Source organism: Mustela putorius, unplaced genomic scaffold, assembly GCF_011764305.1.
Source record: "Mustela putorius furo isolate JIRA1106 unplaced genomic scaffold, ASM1176430v1.1 tig00000145_pilon_pilon_pilon, whole genome shotgun sequence".
Classification (NCBI taxonomy): Eukaryota; Metazoa; Chordata; class Mammalia; order Carnivora; family Mustelidae; genus Mustela; species Mustela putorius.
In genome coordinates, this window is record NW_025421294.1 from 15,699,391 (window position 1) to 15,718,998 (window position 19,608).

Sequence of the window (19,608 nt, forward strand, 5' to 3'; positions counted from 1 at the left end):
CCATTTATGGGAAAATTAGGCAATTCCATAGAACAAGAAAACAGATTCGTCATTTCCTAGCACTGCAGGAGTAAGGAATGACGACTAACTGCAAATGGGTATGGAATTCTGGGGGCGGGGGGGGGGGGATCAGTTAATGCAATTGTTTGAAATGTAGTCTGTGGTGAAGCTTATACAATTATGTGATTATACTGAAAAAAACCAATGAACTACAAATGAGCAGATTTTTATGGTACATATCTCAAAAATCTTATGTATCTTAAACGCATTTTTTAAGCATCTCAGATGACTCCAATGTTGACAGGAGCGGTGACATGCAGCGACCAGGGGAATTGTGAAAGAGTTAGGTATGTCAGCTTGGAGCTTGGCAAGGCTCTGTGCCCAACCTCTGGATGGTACATGTCTTGGGCGAGTCCTTCCATGTAGAAAGAAAATGCAGAAACCAGTGACTGCTCTTTCTGCTTCCAGGTTCTGTACCAGTAACTTGCTTACATCCTGCAGATTCTACTCCAATGAGACTGCTGGCTTTCTGGCTGGCCCAGACGTGATAGAGTTAGTTGATAAGGATGTACTTATTTTCTCTTGTTTTTGCTTCTGTTCTGCAGTTTTTGAAGAGCCTGAAGATCCAAGCAACAGGTCGTTTTTCTCTGAAATTATCTCTTCAATTTCGGATGTGAAGTTCAGCCACAGTGGGAGGTATATCATGACCAGAGACTATCTGACCGTTAAAGTCTGGGATCTCAACATGGAAAACCGCCCCATTGAGACTTACCAGGTACGGACCACTACCTACCCACAGGTACACAAAGCACTTCCTTTGCAGGCCTCCATATCAGCTTCTGGCTGAAAGGCTTACAATGCGCAAGAGTAAGAGACCATACATTATCGTGTCATGTATATTGAATAAAACGGTGCAGTCTGTAAGTGCCGTAGGGTATTAGACAAGGGTACATAAGGAGGGAACTTGAATTCAATTTAATCCGTACCTACAGAGTGTTTAATGTGGGCTGCATAGTGTACATAGAAGCTACACAAGACAGCGATGGTGCTGCTCTCCTAGAGCCGACCGTCTGGTGGAGAAGCCCAGGGATGAATAGGGTCTGAGTAGGTGGTGATGCTAGAGATGGTGCTGATGTTTCAGAATTCAGACCGGATCCCGCCCTAAACAGCCAAGTGGCACTCGGAGACCTTGGAGGAGGTTTATTTCACACCAGTGGGCCCAGAAGAGAGTAATCGCTCAAGGTCTGGGCCCCGAGCACAAACAAAGGGGGTCATTTATACATTTGTACTTCCGTATCTGAGCCACTCTTGGGGCGGCAGTCGGCGGGGCTAGGGGGGAACCTGGAATGACCCTGGGGTTGGGACTGGGATTCCCCTGGATTGGTCAGCTGCCTCAGAACACGGATTTTCCTTTTCATTCCCCCCTTTGATGCCCCTTTAAACACCTGGTTTAGAGGGCATCGTCTATATTATCTACGGGGCAGTAGTGAGTAAGGAGCATCTGGAATCTGAGCCCGGCAATTGGTGCAGTGGTAAACCTGGTGATGGCATTAAAAATACAAGGACTAAATGCTACGGTGAGGAGCATAAAGAGGAGGCCAATGAGGAGGGGAGAACCAAGGGAACCGTTTGCCGGTTACGGTAACGGGAGAGTTTGCCCCCTGCCCCTCGCTGGGTCGGGCAAGCTGAAGGCAGTGAGGGGAGCCAAAGACCAGGACTGACTGGAGTCAAGAAAACTATAGTGCAGTGTGCTTCAGAGGTGACAGTAGAGGGTGTATGAAAGTGGGGTCCACAACCTTAAAGGGCGCCATCGTGGCTAGCCCGACAGCAGATAAAACCTGTGGACAAGTAAGGGCGGTAAAATACTTGAGTCATTCCGTAAGCCACAACAATGGCAAGTCTCTGGGGAAAGTCCAGTCAGAAGGGTAGGCTCCGACCCCTAGGATGAGGGTATCGTGCTGGTGAGAACGAGGGGTCATGGCGAGCAAGTGTCCGTCCATCGGTAGGGTCTTGTCGGAGTCGAAGCCAGAGTGCATCTGCAGGGTTTGGCAGATGCATTTCCCACTGGTATGGCTCTTCATCCGAGAGATGGGCTTTTGTCACTCTGGAGTGGTGGACCCACGGTGTGACACCAGAGACTCTAAGGGCGGTAGGGAAAGTTAGAACAACAGAGTGAGGCCCTATCCACTGTGGCTTGAGGGGGTCCCTTTTTCAATCTTTGATCCAGACTGAGTCTCCTGCCTGGAAGGAGCGCACCTGGGACCTACCTGGGGCCCTCTCAATGGTATACCTTTGTCATTTACTTAGGGTGGCCCCCAGGGCCTGAAATTGTATTTTTATTTTTTTATCCCCAATCTGATGGAAGTTTCCTGGAAGGCTCCCCAGGCACAGGGGAGGCCGTCCATACAGTAATTTGAAAGGGGAATGACCTAGTGTCCCAGGCATGCAGCGGGCACGGAGGGCCAGGGGCAGCAGATCCGGCCCCGGGAGGCTAGTCTCCTGACAAAACTTTGCTGAAGTTCCCTTGAAGGTGGGATTCATTCACTTTACTACCCCTGAGCTTTGGGGCCAGTAGGCAGTGTAGAGCCTCCAGGAGATGTTGAGACATGGTCAAGACCTGCACAGTACGGGCTCACTGTTACTATGGATTGTTAACGGCAGGCCGAACTGGGGCATGATCTCCCACAAGAGAACTTTGGTTACTTCCCGGCTTTGCTCAGTCCTGGTTGGGAAGACCTTGACCCATTTAGAGAATATCACTAGGAGACATCTGAACCCCCCTGCTCGGCTGCATGGTTATGAAGTCTATTTCTAGATCTTTGAGAGGGGTTACTCCCCTCCTCTGGCTACCTGGCCGGGGCCGCGGTGCAGGCCGAGCACTATATATAGCTCTATATAGGTTGTGCATTGCTCACTGGTTGCTCGGCCCAGGCTTGGCAGCTAGCTGATGCAGCCGTGCTTCTGGAGGAGGGCCTCTAATGCAGTTTTTCCCCAGGTGGGTGAGTGGGTGGTCTTTTTTGACTAGATGCCCTCCTATTGCTGTTCGGATGAGGACGTGTCCTTCTGGCATTACCCACCATCCCTTTTTAGTCAGGGTGGCTCCCTTAGCCATGGCCCTTTTTTTTCTTTTTAGTGTAACTGTGCAGAAAGACTTCTTCTGGGGGCGTCAGGACCATGGTGAGGGAAGGGGCTCTGTCCATGTCCTCACTGGCTGCAGTCTTGGCAGTGTAGATGGCCTTGGCGGGTGCCTATGGAGGAGCATGATCGGCTTATCCTTGGGATCTCCAGTGAGATCTGTGGAGGCTGGGGCTTCTGTTGGTCTTTGTGGGCCACCTGGATGAGGCAGTTAAGACCCTGGCATGTCCCTGCCTGTTGCAAGTGAATCGCACCCAGTAGGGAGGGTCTGGGCAATTCCTAGTCAGTACGGAAACCGGTCGGGGCGTCCTGGCGCCCCTGTTACAACTCATCACACCTGATGAACTGTTGGGACATCCAGTGTCCCTGCTGAAGGCCATGTGACATTAAAGGTGGGCCATTCTAACTCGCATAGAGTTCTCCATTTGCCTGGATGCATCTTAACTCCATCACCTTCTGAAAAGCCCTTTTTAAGATTTTTGATCATGGTCTCAAGAACTGTAGTTTTACTCTGCCTTAATCCCACAGTGATGTGCCCGGGTGTGGTGGCGCAGAGACAGACAGAGGGTGGGGGCCCCTCCAGAGGAGAGACCAGTCAGAGGCCAGCCTGTCCGCCCTCCCGGAGGAGACTAGGATGCCTCTTAGCCATAGTGAGTCCGTGTAAACCCCAGACTGGCGCCCCGAAGGGCTCGCTAGAGACCCAGTGAGGTCACCACGGAAACAGGTTGGGGCCCACTTAGACTCGGTAATCCCAAGACTGTGGAGCCACAGAATCCATCTGCCTGACAAGCCAGGTCAAACTGCACATTCACTCACACATTCATGCCAAAGTTATTACAGTTCCTCCTGCTGCGGGAGGCCCTGCCAGTGGAATTCCTTTTGGAAATTACTTACTAATCCCCCTTTCAGGGTCTTCTCACCTGAGAGACTTCCTTCCCTAGGAAGTCCTACCTGTGAGACCTCTAGATCTCTGGGAGGTGATCAAGGTCCTGCTTCCACCTTGATGGGTGGGTCTGACTGGTCCTGGGGTCCTAGGCCTTACAGGAATCCAACATCAGAACTAGGTCCTCACCTACGCAGTCTCTTCTGAGTCCAGCGGGAACAGCGGAGTGGGGCCAGTCCGAGGCAACCAGGTAGGAGACTGCCAAAGATTAGGCATTTGCCTTCTCCATTACGACCCCTCATTCCGTCACTGCCCTGTCTTAGCCCCCAAACATGTGGCAAGAACGAGCCAGCGCAGTTGGGTTTCCTGGTCAGGGAACCAAATTTACGGAATGCAGACTGCTTCCTGGCCCAAAAAAAAACAAAAACAATAACAGTAGCACTCAATGACCTTGGAGGATCGGAGGCTTATTTCACACCAGTAGGCCCAGAAGAGAGTAATCGCTCAAGGTCTGGGTCCCAAGCACAAACAAAGGGGGTCATTTATACACGTGTACTTCTGTATCTGTGCCACTCTTGCGGCTGTAGCTGGTGGGACAAGGGGGTATCCTGGAATGGCCCTGGGGTTGGGACTGGGATTCCCCTGCTGGATCAGTCCACAGATTTTCCAGGGCACCTGGGTGGCTCAGTGGGTTAAGCCGCTGCCTTCGGCTCAGGTCATGACCTCAGGGTCCTGGGATCGAGTCCCACATCGGGCTCTCTGCTCAGCAGGGGGCCTGCTTCCCTTCCTCTCTCTCTGCCTGCCTCTCTGCCTACTTGTGATCTCTCTCTGTCAAATAAATAAATAAAATAAAATAAAATAAAATAAAATAAAATAAAAGAACACAGATTTTCCTTATCACTGGGTGCTTGAGGGCACAGGCAAGGAGGGTCAGCCTGGTGAGAAGAGACCCAAAGGCTGCACCCTGACTGCCAGGAACTAGCCAGAACAATAGTATGTTCACAGATGCTATGTTCAGAAAGGAGCCCTTTGTATATTAAATATAGAACATGGGCAGAAAGAAGAGTCTGGAAATGTAGGCCCTGGTAAAGAAGATTCAGTTATTTTGTCTTCAGCCTGAGTGCAAGGGAAAACCATTAGAAGGTTTTTACATTGGAAATGACAGGAGGAGATGATGGCGATTGGCACGGAAATGGTGGCATGCTGAAGAGAGGTAGGAGGAAAGTCTGTGAGTTTCACTTGCTAATTCAGTGTGGAGGGAAGAAGAGGCAAGAAGACGATACAGGTTGTTGGCTTAAGCATTGGCAAAACGGCTGGTAGATTTATGGACAAAGAGAACAAAGGAGAAGGCAGTGTTTAGAATAGAAAGGCTTTTTTTTTTAGAAGATGAAGACCAGACTTTGAGGCAGAAAGGATTTGAAGAAACTCATTTCAGTAAGAGCACAATAGAAGCAAAGATCAAGAGGCAGGGGTAAACTAGTCTTTTTTTTTTTTTTTAAAGATTTTATTTATTTATTTGCCAGAGATCACAAGTAGACAGAGAGGCAGGCAGAGAGAGAGAGGAGGAGGAAGCAGGCTCCCTGCGGAGCAGAGAGCCCGATGCAGGACTCGATCCCAGGACCCTGAGATCATGACCTGAGCTGAAGGCAGCGGCTTGAACCCACTGAGCCACCCAGGCACCCTAAACTAGTCTTTTTTAAAGATATTTTGGGCTAGATTAAAAGAGGTGTGAAAATTTTAGATAGAGGGATTTAAGTTACATATTTTTTTCTTGAGCTATAATTCAGATACCACAATATTCACCCTTTCAAAGTCTACATTAGTATATTCACAAAGCTGTGGAAACCTCATCCCCCTCCAATTCCAGAATATTTTCATCACTGACTAACATGCCGGTTGGGCTGGGGAGGAGAGACTATAGGGGGAGTGGGAGGAGTAGAACAGTTAGCAAGTGATTGCACCTTCTAGCTAGGGCTGAGAGTAGAACAGGATTGGACAACAAATTGGACATGTGGTGTAAGAGCAAGAGAAGCACCAGGAATCATTCCCAGGTTTTTATCCTGAGCAATTAGGAAAATGGTGGTGCCACTTTTTGTAGATGAGGGAATCGAGATTTAGTTTGGGACATGTAGAGCCAAGTCAACACCCAGAAATTCCAAATAGATCAGTTTGGGTATATGTTAGCTTAGAGAAAAGCAGCAGTCAGGACCGTGCCCTAGGAGCCCAGTGTTTACAGGTTGGGAAGAGGAAAGGTGAGAGTAAGGTTCTGGGAGCCAAGTAAAGAGATGATTTCAAGGAGGAGGAATCACCAACTACCAAATGCTGCTGAATCAAGAAGGAAAGGACTGAAAATGGCCATTGGATTTAGCAATGAGATAGGTGTAGGTGAATGGTATTAATGAAGGCCTGATTGGAGTGGGGTTTGAGAGAGACTATAAATAGAAGGACTACAGGTAGTCCTTCCAAGAGATTTTAGTCTAAAGGGCAACGGTAGAATGGGATATAGACATAAGGAAGTTATCACAGCATCTTTGATGCTGAGGAGAATAAGCCATGACTCCTTGAGGGAACAAGAGGGAACAGAGTCCATTGCAGAAGGCTATAGGTGGGAAGATGGGCAATTCATCCATCAAAGGAAGGAGAGAAGAGTAAATAGCGACGGATGCACTGCGATGGTAGCCGTAGATGGTTTCTTCTTGTTGCTTCTGTTTTCTCATAAAATAAGAACAAGGTCATTAGCTGAGTGAGAAGGAAAACTATAAAATACTCATCCATGAGAGAGGCAGAGTTGCTCAGGGATCCAGTTGAGTAAAACGGAAGGAGAGAGATGGACCACTGAACCGCAGATGCATGAGGAAGGAAATAATGGGTGAAGGAAAGTAGACCAAAAAGTGGATCGGAAGAATTGATAGACTCCAGATGGTAAAGGGAGTGAACTAAAAAAGGAGGTAGCAATAAAGCAGGACTTGTTCAATAGGTATAATTAGGATCGTGGCAAGTCACATCATGTGGCCAAGGAAGCAAAGGATAAAACACATTGAAAATGATGAGACCAAGCAACTGAGAGAACAGAGTAATGATCCAGGAAGAATAATGGTAGGAGAGAGAATTGCTTCAAGGAATGTGACAGAGGGACTCAGAACTGTTGCTGACTGTAACAAGGTAGTCAGCAGAGAGTTTGGTTGGTGACATGGCTTCAAAGGACTGAGGGCTTTAGAACAGGAATCATTGTCTGGAGCAGCAAGGAGCCCACTTACCCCACTTTGACACAAGAGTGGCCACAGGACAAGCCAATCTTTCAGAAGAAGTTCAGAAAGAAGATTGAGGACACCAAGGACTTTGACCAACTGTGAGTAATGCAGGGTGCCATGAGAAAGTTTTGCAGCCAGAATTCAAGAGGATGTAGGTGGTTGAGATAGTCTATGGTTGAAACAGCCTGCCCCCCAGATCCTGCCAGACTTCAGGGTCCCACTTCACAGCAACTACCTCAAAGCTATTACCTTCACGTTCAGTTCAGGGTGAAGCCAGCTCGAGTGTCCTCTTCCAGCTGGACACACCTCTTGTGTTACAGAGGACAATGACAACTAGAACCGGAGTGTGGGTGGTATGGACAGAGTTGTGGCCTGCTGGTGAGCCTGGATGAAAGAAAAATGGATTTAGTCTCTTCAGTGGCAGGAGCAATTAGTACTTTCATTTTAGAGAAAGGCTTTAAGAGCAAAGCTGGGTTCAGAACCCAGTAAGCTCACTGTAACATGGAATAATCAGCATTTTTAGAGCGTGATTCTCAAAGCAAGTTCAGTGGCAGTAGATGTGGAAATGCTCTTTGTCAAACACTTTAAGACAGGTCTCATAACGCACATACTGAAATGAAATATTACAGAAGTATAACTTTAGATAGCATATTTCAAAGCAATTTAGTCAAATTTATATACTGTACCTAGATTGGTAACATACTATGTAAAAGATGGCAAATAAACTGTGACTGAATTTCTAGAACATTGTTGAAAAAGATGATGAAGCCTGGCCACTTGGGAAATAATCCATCAGCAGTTACTAATGCCTTCTCTGGGGAGGGGACTAAGTAATATGCCTGCTCTGTATTTTCATATACATGTCCACTGGTCTCCAGCATCTTTCCAGGAAGGAGAAATTGTAGACTTAAGTATCATTAGTTCTTTTCTGTAGACGTCAGTATCATCAGCTCTTTTCAAGCTCTCCTATAAAACAAGGGTTGGCAAACAGTGGCTGGTAGGCCAAATCCAGTCTCCATCTGTTTTAGTAAAAAGTTTTGCTGAAACACAGCCACGCCTGATCATGGGTACATGGTTGCTTTCACACTATGAGGGCAGAGTTCAACAGGTGTGACAGAGATGATATAACCCACGAGCTTAAAATACCCGCTATGTGACTCTTTACAAAAGAAGTTTGTTGACCCCTGAAATCTCAGAACCACCCAGCAGAGTTCCCACTTGCTGCGCCTCATGAACAGTCCCATTATCTACAACACAAGGCCTCCACGAGCTCATGATCTGAGAACCTCTATGTTGGGAGGCTCAGTTTAGTGTCTAGAAGGCCATACACAATAGGAACGTGGGCAACAAATATTTGGAACATGAAGAAAAAAGCATCAAATTGGGTGAGTTTTAAGTTTTCTCTTCCTCTGTGTTCTAGATGTTTCTAATCAATGTATCTTACCTTATCCTTTTCTCTGATGGAGAGAGGTCCATCTTGTTTCCCTAAGGTTTTATTTTTTCTTTGAGCCACAGAATGTAAACATAACATACCTTCATGGTCGATGTTCTTTTTCTTTAGATGACATCAAGTCAAGGCAATAGGAGCTTCCCAAAATTTAGCTACTAGGGAGGAGAAAATACTGGTTTAGACCGAATTTTCCTTTAGATCCCTCCTAACTTTGTCTTTCAACAATTATTTGTAGAGGTTTTGGCAATGTGGTTCCTAATAATGGACCCACACTTCCAAAGCACACATGTTTTGATGCTTATTATTCACCTGTGATGTTTCTATAAGACAGAAGGCCAAAGGCGAAAGTTTGTATATCAAGAAAAATTTGTGAAGAACATAAACTGAGCCAAAAAAACTAATTTTAGTGATTATAGATAAAGTAATGACTCTCCACTTCTTGTAATTCTGACCCTTGTAGGATTCTAAGGAGTTCTGAATCCTAGAAACCTGCTTAACCATTTGTTTTCAAAACTAGCTTCTCCCTTCTCAAAATAGACACATGCCTTGCCTGAAAAGTGCTCCATATCAGATCAGTGGAATGAGTAGAGGGGGAGAAGGCTGAAAATAAGGAGCTATTTGGCTCGTTTTTTTTTTCTCCAAAAAGTAGGAGAGCTGGAATACAGACATGTCTCATTTTATTACACTTCCAAATGCTGCCTTTTTTATACATATATTCAAACTGAAGTTGACGGCAGCACTGTGTTGAGTAAATCTACCAGCATTGTTTTTCCAGCATCATTTGCTCATTTCAAATCTGTCTCAGTAGTACATGCTATGACAATTCTGTGATGAGTGATCTCTGACATTACTACTTTACCTGTGTTGGGGTGCCACACACAGTGCCCATATGAGATGGTGAGTTCCAATAATTTATATTGTGTGGGTTTTGCCCGCTCCACCAACCTGTCCTTCCCCCATCCCTCTCTCCTTCTCTGGCCTCCACATTCCCTGGACACAACAATATAGAATTAGGCCAGTTGATAACCCACCCCTGGCTTCCAAGGGCTCATGTGAAAGAAAGTCTCAGTGGTCACTTGAAATCAAAAGCTAGAAGTGAGGAAGCATAGCGAGGAAGCCACATAAAAAGCAAAGTCGGCTGAAAACTGGGCCTCTTGTGCCCATCTGCCCAGTTGTGACCGTAAAGGAGGAGTTCCTGAAGGGAATTGAAAGTGCTACCCTAGTGAACAAATGAATGATAAGAAATTGAAACAGCCTTAGAGGAAAGTCTGAGTGGCTCAGAGAGGAGATCCAACCAGCCCCAGCATCCCCTTAAGCCAAAGCACAATCCAGAGCAAGGCCCTAACCCTCTTCCATTCCCTGAAGGCAGAGGTGAAGAGGCTGCAGAAGAAAATGTAAAGCTCGGGAGCGGTTCCATTTATAAAACACTCATAAGGTTCAAGGAAAGAAGCCATCTCCAAAACCTGAAAGCATAAGATTAGCAGCAAGGGCTGATCTAGAAGCTCCAGCAAGTTCTCCAGAAGACCTAGCTGAGACAGTTCATGAAGGGGACTACACCAAGCAATAGATTTTCAGTGTGGACAAAACAGCCTTCAGTTGGAAAAAGACGCCATCAAGGAGTGCATAGCTAGAGAGGAGAAGTCAGCACCTGGCTTTGAAACATCAACGAACAGGCTGACTTTCCTGTTAGGAACGAACACAGCTGGTGACTAAGTTAAAGCCAAAGCTCATTTACCACGCTGAGAATCCTAGGGCTCTTGAGAAACGTGCAAAATCAACTCTGCTTGTGCTCTATAAACGGAACAACAAAGCCTGGATGACTGCACTCTGTTTACAACATGGCTTACTAAGTGTTTAAGACCTACTGCTCAGAAAAAAAAAAAAAGAAAGAAAGATTCAAAGTACTCCTGCTCACTGATGATGGACCTGGTCACCCAAGAGCTTTGAGGTTCATGTACAAGATTTATGTTGTTTGCATGTCTACTAACATAACATCCATTCTCCAGCCCATGGATCAAGAAGTCATTTCGCTTTCAAGTCTTATTATAGAAGAACTACATTTCATAAGGCTTGAGTTGCCCTAGTGATTCCTCTGATGGGTTTAGGCAAAGTAAATGCAAAGCCTTCTGGAAAAAATTTGTTATTCTGGGGAATTCACAGGAAGAAGTTAAACTATCAACATGCGCAGGAGTTTGGAAGCAGTTGATTCCCATCCTCGTGGATGAGTTGGGGAGGCTCCAGACTTTAATGAAGGAAATCACTGCAGCTGTGGTGGAAATAGCACGTGGAGCCTACGGATGGGACTGAGCTTGAGAAGAGGAGGAGCTGCTACTTACTGATGGGCAGATCAAGTCGATTCCTGAGCTGGAATCTACTGGTGAAGATGCTGTAGAGATGGTTGAAATGTCAGAAAAGGCTTTAGAATATCACATAAAACTTAGCTGATGAAACAGGGGCAGGGTTTGAGAAAAATTGGCTCCAATTTTGAAAGAAGTTCTGCTCTGTGTAAATGCTATTAAACAACATGGCATGCTACAGAAGAATCCTGTGAAAGACAGAGGCCATGGATGTGGCACACTTGGACTTATTTGAAGAAATTGCCATCCCCATGCCCAGCTTCACCAGCCACCCCTGTGGTCAGTCAGGACAACACTGAGGCATGACCTTCTACTACAAGAGGACAACTCACCTGAAATCTCAGATGACTAGCATTTGTTTTCAGCAATTAAGTATTTTTTAATTAAGGTATATACATTGGTTTTTTTAGATAATGCAGTTTATTGTACACTTAATATAGTGTAAACCTAACTTCTACTCACTTTGTTACGATATTCACTTTATTACCACAGTATCTTCAAGATGTGCCTAGACTAAAAAAACACACTTGGCTTGAAATGCCCACTGGATTAATTCCCTGCTTGGCATACTGCCCTTCAGAAGCCACAGGTCTCTATTTCCTCTGTCACAACCCAGAAACAAGTCAATGGGACATCAAGAAAAGACAAAAAAGATCGGGGGACCCAGAAGCTCATCTTGTTCCCCACCTGTTTTATAAGTAAGTGCTCCTGGGGCGCAGCCTCGCTCATCTGCTTATACATGACCTGTGGCTACTTCTGCATTACCAGGGCTGAGTTGAGAGGTCGCCACCGAAGTCTATGGCCCACAAAGCATAAGTATTCACTTTCTGGCCCTTGATAGAACAGGTCTGCTGAACGATGGTCAAGATCAGGAATCAGCCCTTTTTTTCCCACAGACTCTCTTCTGCTCCTTTGCTCAGACTCTTAGTAATCACGAGAGATCCGCAGCTGTGCAGACAGAAATGGCCTCCCACGTCAGACCTGTGCCGCTTGTCATATACCCGAAAGGTGGCAGGAGAGGAAGGGAACGACAAGGAGTTAATTTACAGCCGAGATCTCAAGTGCACGACATAAACCTCCCCCTTGCGTCCACTCCCCCATCTCACAATGCCAGAAGTGCCACCACAGATGGATTCTCCTGTCACTAAAGCAATGAGGCAGCTACCCTGACAAGACCCAGGACTATTTGGGAATAGTCATTTGCAGAGTTAGAAATAGTTGCACTGTCCAAATGACTCAGAGCGCTTTTCAATCCCCAAACCATCTCAGGGACCACAGGGTGAATGACCCAACCAAGCTGTCCGGTCTCATGTAAAATTCCCATCCAAGAACTTTGTGGGGTCACAGTGTCTTCCAGCCATGCCGCCTTGATTCCTCAGCATCCCTGCCCTTCCTCGTTCCCATCTGCAAGCTTTGCTGCTTATTTCACTGAAAAACAGAAGAGAACTGCCCATACTCCAGGACTGCAGTCCTTACATCAGAGTCTCTCAACAGCTCACCTTGCACATACTTTTCCAAGTGATCGTACCCAAAAATGAACAGGGCAAGTCCATCCTTGCGCTGGCTCAAGACAAAGATTCAGGAGCCATCTTGACCCCTGTTCTTCTCTCCATGTGCCACAGTTGCACCATCCACAAATCCTCTCCATGGTCCCTGCAAACATGCCGAGAGGCTGACCACTTCCTCCCACAGCTCTCGCCCTGCTCCGTGCCATCATCTGCCCCCAGGCTCTCCCTGGCCTGCCTGCCTCTGTTGCCTCCCATTTTTCATGGCACAGCTCCATGTTCCTTTCTGCGACATCACCTCCCGAGGCCCACATGAACACTCATCTGCCCCTACGCTAGGATGAAAGCAGGCCAGAGGTATTTTGCTCGCTGCCCATCCCAAGCACAGAGCACTCGGGCCATAAACATTGGTTGAATCGAAGACCAAATGAATGGCATCCTCTGATGCATATTTGCTAATGAAAGTGGAACTCCACCACCCACTGGGCCCCTCTGCAGGCCACGGGCCACCTAAGCAAGCTTGCTTAATCCACACTTGCCATGTTAGCAGCTTACCAACCCAGCGTGACAATCCCAGGTTGCAGAGGGGCCCAGCCTGGATTCAGACCCAGGCTGTCTGATTCCAGGCACATGTATACTGGAAGAACTAACAGCTCACATCCCCAGAGGATTTCTTCACAGAAACGAGCGTTTCTAAAATAGTAACTGACCCTGTTGATGTATTTCCCCAACAGGTTCATGACTACCTCCGCAGCAAGCTGTGCTCCCTCTACGAAAATGACTGCATTTTTGATAAATTTGAGTGTGTGTGGAATGGGTCAGACAGGTAAGAGAAGCTCTGTGGCTGGGGAACCTTCCAGAGGTGGGTCCTGGGCAATTTATCCCAAGCAGGGCGTGGCTAAGAGGGGTAGGAATCAGGCCCCAGGGCCTGGCAGGAATCCACTCTGTGGGTCCCTATCAGGCCCCAGGGCCTGGCAGGAATCCACTCTGTGGGTCCCTGGGTTTCCCTTGAGGTCAGACCTGGATCTAAGGGAGGGATGCAGTGAGACCCCCGAATCCTCTTTCAGGACTGACACAGGTGACCATGGGACATGAACAAGAAAATCCCATCTCTTACACACCAGACGCCCCCAGAGCTAGGTCAACATGGCTGAAATGAAGAACACTAATAATGCACCAGCAAATTCCAGCGTAAACAGTTCTAATTATTGCAAAGTATGCTTTCTAGATGGGAAATTATCCCTAGATGCTTCTAGTGTAGACCTGGCCAAAGGCCCCGGTGGTTCATTAGCTGAATTCTAGTTGGCCTCATTTATCATAGTCCCTCAAAGTGATTTATTATTGTTTTAAGGCCTTTTATTTCAACAATACTTCATATTACCTTCTAATAGTTCATTTTTAGTTTGACAAATACAGATGATTCCCCACCTTCCAGAACGCGATACAGGCTACCAGGGGCTGATTTAGTGTTTTGAGGAACACGGCCTCAACCATAGTGCTTGCAAGCATTACCTTCTGTCGGGACAAGGCATATAGGGACTGGAGCGTTTAGTAAAAACAAGTGGTTTCTGGCCATTCCCTGGCTTCCTTTGCCAATGAACCAAAATGTGCCTTCCTCTTAGCAGACCCAAAAAGAATCCACACATCACAGAGGACCCAAGTCACAGCACCCCATTGCTTTAGGGCAGAGGGAAGAGACAGCAGAGCAGCTGTGATGTATGAACCGAGGCTCCCAAGGGGAAAAGTAGCTGGTCCCGGCCCTGTGTTTTTAATTTTTATTTGTAGTTTATATAAATACATTAATTCACATATAATTTCTTTGCTTTTTCATTATTAATAAATTCTGTTATTGTCCTAATAACTTATCTTAACCTCGACTCACAAAGTACGTATCAGTCACCTTCGCACACATCCTATTACAGCATCCTGACCACAGGATGACAAGGTTGTTGTCACCATCCCCATTTTATAGCTGAGTAAACTGAGGCTCAGTGAGGTAGTGACCTGCCCCAGCTGCTGGACTAGTAAGTAGTAGGACAAGAGTAGGAAGTTTTGAGTCTGAATCCTAAGATTGACATTCTTTTCGTAATTTTACTATTTCTTTCCATAACCAAGAAAATTCTTGGTTCAGGTAAGGTTGAGAGGTGAGAGGTTTGGGGTTTTTTGTGTTTTGTTGTTGTTGTTTTGTTTTATTTTTTTCCAAACCAACCAACAAAAACCAAAAAGCAAGGGCTTTCTCTGTTTAAACCAAGTTGGGCCATGATAGAGGAAGGCCTTGTCCATTCATGGGGAGCAGTGAGGCCACTGGCGGAGTGCTGGGCCCTGGGGTCGGGCACATAGGGGTGGGAGGCCCGACCTGGCCATTTCATCCCAGTGTGACCCTGTGCAAGTTAGTCCCTTTTCCTCAGGTGTAAATCCCATCTAGATTATGTAAGTCCGAGCAAGATAGGAGTGGGGGTAGGGGGTGTCCAGCGCTGGGTACCCTGCCTGATAAGATAGCAACAGCTTCTTCCACTACCAGGACAAACACATTCACCACGTCCATATCCTGGGCCAGAGTTAACACAAGCCAGCCCCTGACTGGCTTGCCTGGCACAGCTGACCGAGCACCCAGAAACACATACCCCGGGCTGTGGCCCTGGGCTCTCAGTTTTCCTTGCACCTGTCTGCGCACTCCCACCACCTGAACACAGAGGAGGCGCTGTCCTCCTAACCCTAACCAGCCGGCCGGGGCTTCACCCACCAACGAGGCCAAGCGCCCACGCGCCAGCAGCAGCCATCCTGGCTGTTACCGAGACAGAATGACCTTTCCCTCCACCCCCGACCCCAGGCTGGCCCTGCATGCAAACTGTCACTGGTAAAGAGTCAGTCCTCTGCTTCTGGAAGGCTTTGGCAGTCACTGCCCTCAGTCAATCATAAATCTGCCTGAGGGTGGAGAACTCTTATAAAAATGTGGACACCATCTGTCAACCCACTAGCAAGCCTTTGCGCTCCCCAGTTCTTCTAAAATTTGAATTTGTTTATGTCTTCCTGAGGGAGAGCACGATGACATCCATTTTTTAGTGAAGTTTGCTGGCAAGGCTAAATTGAGAGCTGGTTCTTAGCAGGGGGAGGACACGCGAGGCTCAGTGTGCTGTTCTACTGGCCTTTCTCCCACTGTGCGGGCAGCAGAAAGCCTTAGCTGCCCGGCAGCACAGCCCCACTCCCACAACCACACTTTCCGTGTGCATAACTGATGTTTTCAGAAGGGTTCCTCCTGTCCTGACCTCTCTCCAGCCTTGCCATCTTAAGGGAGGTAGAGCTGAGATCATTAAAACCACGGGACTCACGGAGCCAAAGAACCAAAAGGGGACCCATCCCGAGTAGTAAGTAACAAGGAGGATTATCATGAGCCTTCTCTTCCAAACCAGCCCAAGAGCTTGTTGCTTTCAGGGATTCAAAACCAAGACCACAGACAGTCACACTGGCTAGGCTGTTTGGGATCTTGGGTTTAGGTTTTTAGTAAGATAGTGGTGCCAGACACTGGCCACAAAGTGGTGTCATTGGCTCCAGAAAGACAATGGGGCTATGCTCCTGCCTTTCTCCAGAGCCTTCAGTGATTCCCTGTTTCCTCTCTTACCTTGCAGCGTCATCATGACAGGCTCCTACAACAACTTCTTCAGGATGTTCGACAGAAACACCAAGCGTGACGTCACCCTGGAGGCCTCGAGGGAAAACAGCAAACCCCGGGCTATCCTAAAACCACGGAAAGTGTGCGTAGGGGGCAAGCGGAGAAAAGACGAGATCAGTGTCGACAGTCTGGACTTTAGCAAAAAGATCTTGCATACGGCTTGGCACCCTTCAGAAAATATCATAGCAGTGGCGGCTACAAATAACCTATATATATTCCAGGACAAGGTTAACTAGGAGGACAAGTTATTACTTAATAATCTCACATACTGAATACTAGTCAGACATGTTTTTAAATGTTTCTTTGGGTCTTCATTTGATGCATTGACATTAATTTCCCTATGCAGAAAACAATTGGGATAGAATTAAAAGGAGTCCAACTTTCCCAGATCCCCAGGTCTAAGAAACTTCTGTCAAACCCAATAGGTTCTGAGACATTTCTGGTTAGAATTGAGAGCTGCCAGCTAACACTAATTCTCCATAGTTGACTTGAATTTCTGATGCTTTTCTTGCCCAGTTTTCTCTGGTGGGTCCAGTGTTTTGTTTCTAGGTGTCTGCTGAGATAAAATGAGGTTGTCTGTAGTATTTAAAGAGAAAAGAGATGTTTTTTTTTTTAATTAAGCAATTCCATTTGATTGAAAAAAAATCAACAAAAAAATAAACACCGTTTACTCTTAGAGAATTTCTACTTTTTTGTGTGAAAAGATCACAAGCGGTCGGCTTCTCCCTCCCCCGCCACGTTTTTTAATAGTCTCATTTGAAGCAGAGATTTATGTCACGAGGCAGCAAAGGGGACGCAGAATGAGAAGGGAGGGGACACATCAGCACAACTACACTTTTTTTTTTTCTGGAAACACCATAGAAACAGCCTGAGAATTTGGCCAGGAAACTCCATGAATGCTTCAGGGGACATAAAGAGAACACTTTCTACACAGTGCTTCTCAGAGTTAGCTTGGCAAGACCATGTGGGGCCAGATTCCATCTGCTGCTTTGTTACTCTTGCTTTTTGTCATTTTAAATGGCTCCGAATAATCCTCCACTTACACGTTCATTGGCTTTTTCTCTTCAACCTTTTCCAGCTTATTTATTGCACTGACTTCTAAAGGCCAGTCCCAGTTGTTTATTACCTGGCATTCTAAGTGAAGCAATGGCGCACCGCCCCCCCCCGGCACCCCCCCCAAAGGCTGGTCTATTCCTCGGGGGCACTCCTCCTTTGCAGCCCCCTCCCCTCTTCCTGGGTTGCGTAAGCAAAAGTCACAATCCATCAGTCTCCACTGCAGCCAGCACAGAAATGGCCAAGGCACATGCTGATTCGTGCCGTCTCATCAAGTGTTTCTAACCCACCCCAAGCTCACCATCTGGACAAATACACCACACGGCTCTCTTGCTCCAAAAACGGAGTATGGGAGAATCAAGACATCTTTCACAGTATCATCAAGTCGGCTTGAACCTATGCGGTCTGCTTCATCCTTCCCCCGCCATCTAAAATTCAGACTTGTAAGTTCCAGAAGGTTCTATGTGGCGCACCTCTGGGCAGGAGACTCCGTGAATCCAAAGGATTTATAAGTGAGAAAGGGAGTCTCAGAGAGGAGGTGGGAGGCACCCAGGAAGCGGGACCTAGGCTTTAGTGTCTCTGTATCTGTCACAGTGACTCTTTCCCTTTAATTTCCCTTTCATCAACAGGAAAGGAGATGAGCACATTTCTTTTACAGTGACATTCTCTTTGGACTGGTGTGTTCATTAGAAGTCCCAACAGGCAAGGGTCATTTGCTTGGGAGGAGGGGAAAAAATCGTCTCAGAAGCCTCTTTCCATTCTAAGCTGCCATCCATTTAAATAACGGCTTCTCGGCAAGGTAACGGCAATCTCGCATTTAAGGGAGCACCATTTTGTAAGACACCGCCCAATTTCAGAAACACTGAAACATGAGAAGTACTTCTCAAACCTGAAGAAGCACATGGATGAAGACGTGACTCTGTTCTCAGTGTCTGACCTCTTCCCTGCAATGAGAGCCTCCCTTCAAGCACTGCCCACACACTGGCCCCAGATGTCAACTCTCTGGGCAGGATTCCTGGCCTGACTGTGACAATGTTCTTGGAGACCTGAGAGAGGATCAGAAACTTCTCCAGTTATCAGGATAACTGGAAGGACCAGTGAGTTATTGTCCAGAGTTTACATCAACTGCCTCGTGGCCTTTTCTCTGCTCCTCTGACACTCCCCTCCCCTCTTGGTACCAGGTGGGGGTTGGGAGAGATCCCTGTTGCTCAGACGTAGGCATCAACCTATCTCTGTGATATTAGTCATAGAAGTCACCTTTTTTAGAAGCAAGACTTAGCCTCCTCTGAAGAAACGATAATTAGGAAATGTCCATTTTTAGTGGGGTTTTCACCATTAAAATAATCACATAACGAGTGACATAACAATCATACCCATGCGCCACCTACAATCATTTTGTGAACCCCCAGGAACATGTTTATTAGACTTGGGGACATGGAGTAACTGGTGTCAGAGAACATATGGAGGCATCCGAGAGTCCCAGCGGACAGTGGTTCTTCACCATCCGCAGCCACGAGTGCTCCCCACAACACATACAGGAACAATTCGGTCATCGTTTTAAGGAATTCACAGCCCCCCACCCTTGCAGGCTACCTGTAGACTCCACATAAAATCCCCTAACTAGTCCCACACCTTTAGCACATAGATTTATAGTCTGAGATCCAGGGAGTGAGAGGAATTTGCTAAAGATCTCAGAGTTAAGAGCAGAGAGCAGCTATTCAAACAAAGAATGCACCAGAAGAAAACATACGAGACTCCTAGACCAGAACAGGAGGGGAAGGCCTTAGAGACGGGGCCTCAGGCAGCCATTGCCACCACCATGTATCAGCCCTGATCTGCCCTGTGCCGGATAATGAACTAGGTATTTTCAGTTGCAGTTTCCTTCTGCCCCAGTGCTGGAGGTGGTCATCATCCACTCAGTCCCTGTTCCAACTGACACTAAAAGCTACTGGAGAGCTGACTAGCCAGGTTTTCAACAGTTTGTTGGTTCTAAGATCCTTCTACTAAATATTGCATGGCCCGCTGCTCGGTATGAGCCATCAGGTTATGCTGGAAGATGGCCCGTGATAGAGGGGGAACGGGAGCCACAGCTTCCCAAGCCTTCTGACGTGATCCATCTGAAACAGTCCCTGACATTTCAAAAGCTGGACTTGGACAGACATCCACGCCTTCTTGTCTGGAGGTGGAAGAGAAATCCGAAGAAACAAAAGAAGAAAGACATAAGTGAGCATCAAAGTAGTGGGGTGTAGGTAGGTGAGTAGGCAGTAAGAATCCATCTGCTTCTAAAATCCTTCAAGTCTGGCT

At 47.0% G+C, this 19,608-nt stretch overlaps 1 protein-coding gene and 1 long non-coding RNA gene across 8 annotated transcripts in view; one reads left to right on the forward strand and one right to left on the reverse strand.

The window, feature by feature from the left end:
- PPP2R2B (protein phosphatase 2 regulatory subunit Bbeta) overlaps positions 1–16,929 on the forward strand; it is a 448,554-nt gene extending 431,625 nt beyond the window's left edge. For all 7 annotated transcript variants that reach the window (XM_004744688.3, XM_004744682.3, XM_004744681.3 and 4 more), the window contains 3 exons: positions 606–775; positions 13,316–13,407; positions 16,208–16,929. In XM_004744688.3, coding sequence (XP_004744745.1) covers positions 606–775; positions 13,316–13,407; positions 16,208–16,487 — 542 coding nt within the window. In that variant the 3' untranslated portion in view covers positions 16,488–16,929. The remainder of the gene's footprint in view (positions 1–605; positions 776–13,315; positions 13,408–16,207) is intronic.
- On the reverse strand, positions 771–9,125 carry LOC123390756. The gene is made up of 3 exons (XR_006605333.1): positions 8,803–9,125; positions 7,519–7,653; positions 771–2,140 (listed from the first exon to the last, which is right to left on the reverse strand). It is a non-coding gene; the product is annotated as an uncharacterized LOC123390756 (long non-coding RNA).
- Positions 16,930–19,608: the final 2,679 nt, after the last annotated feature.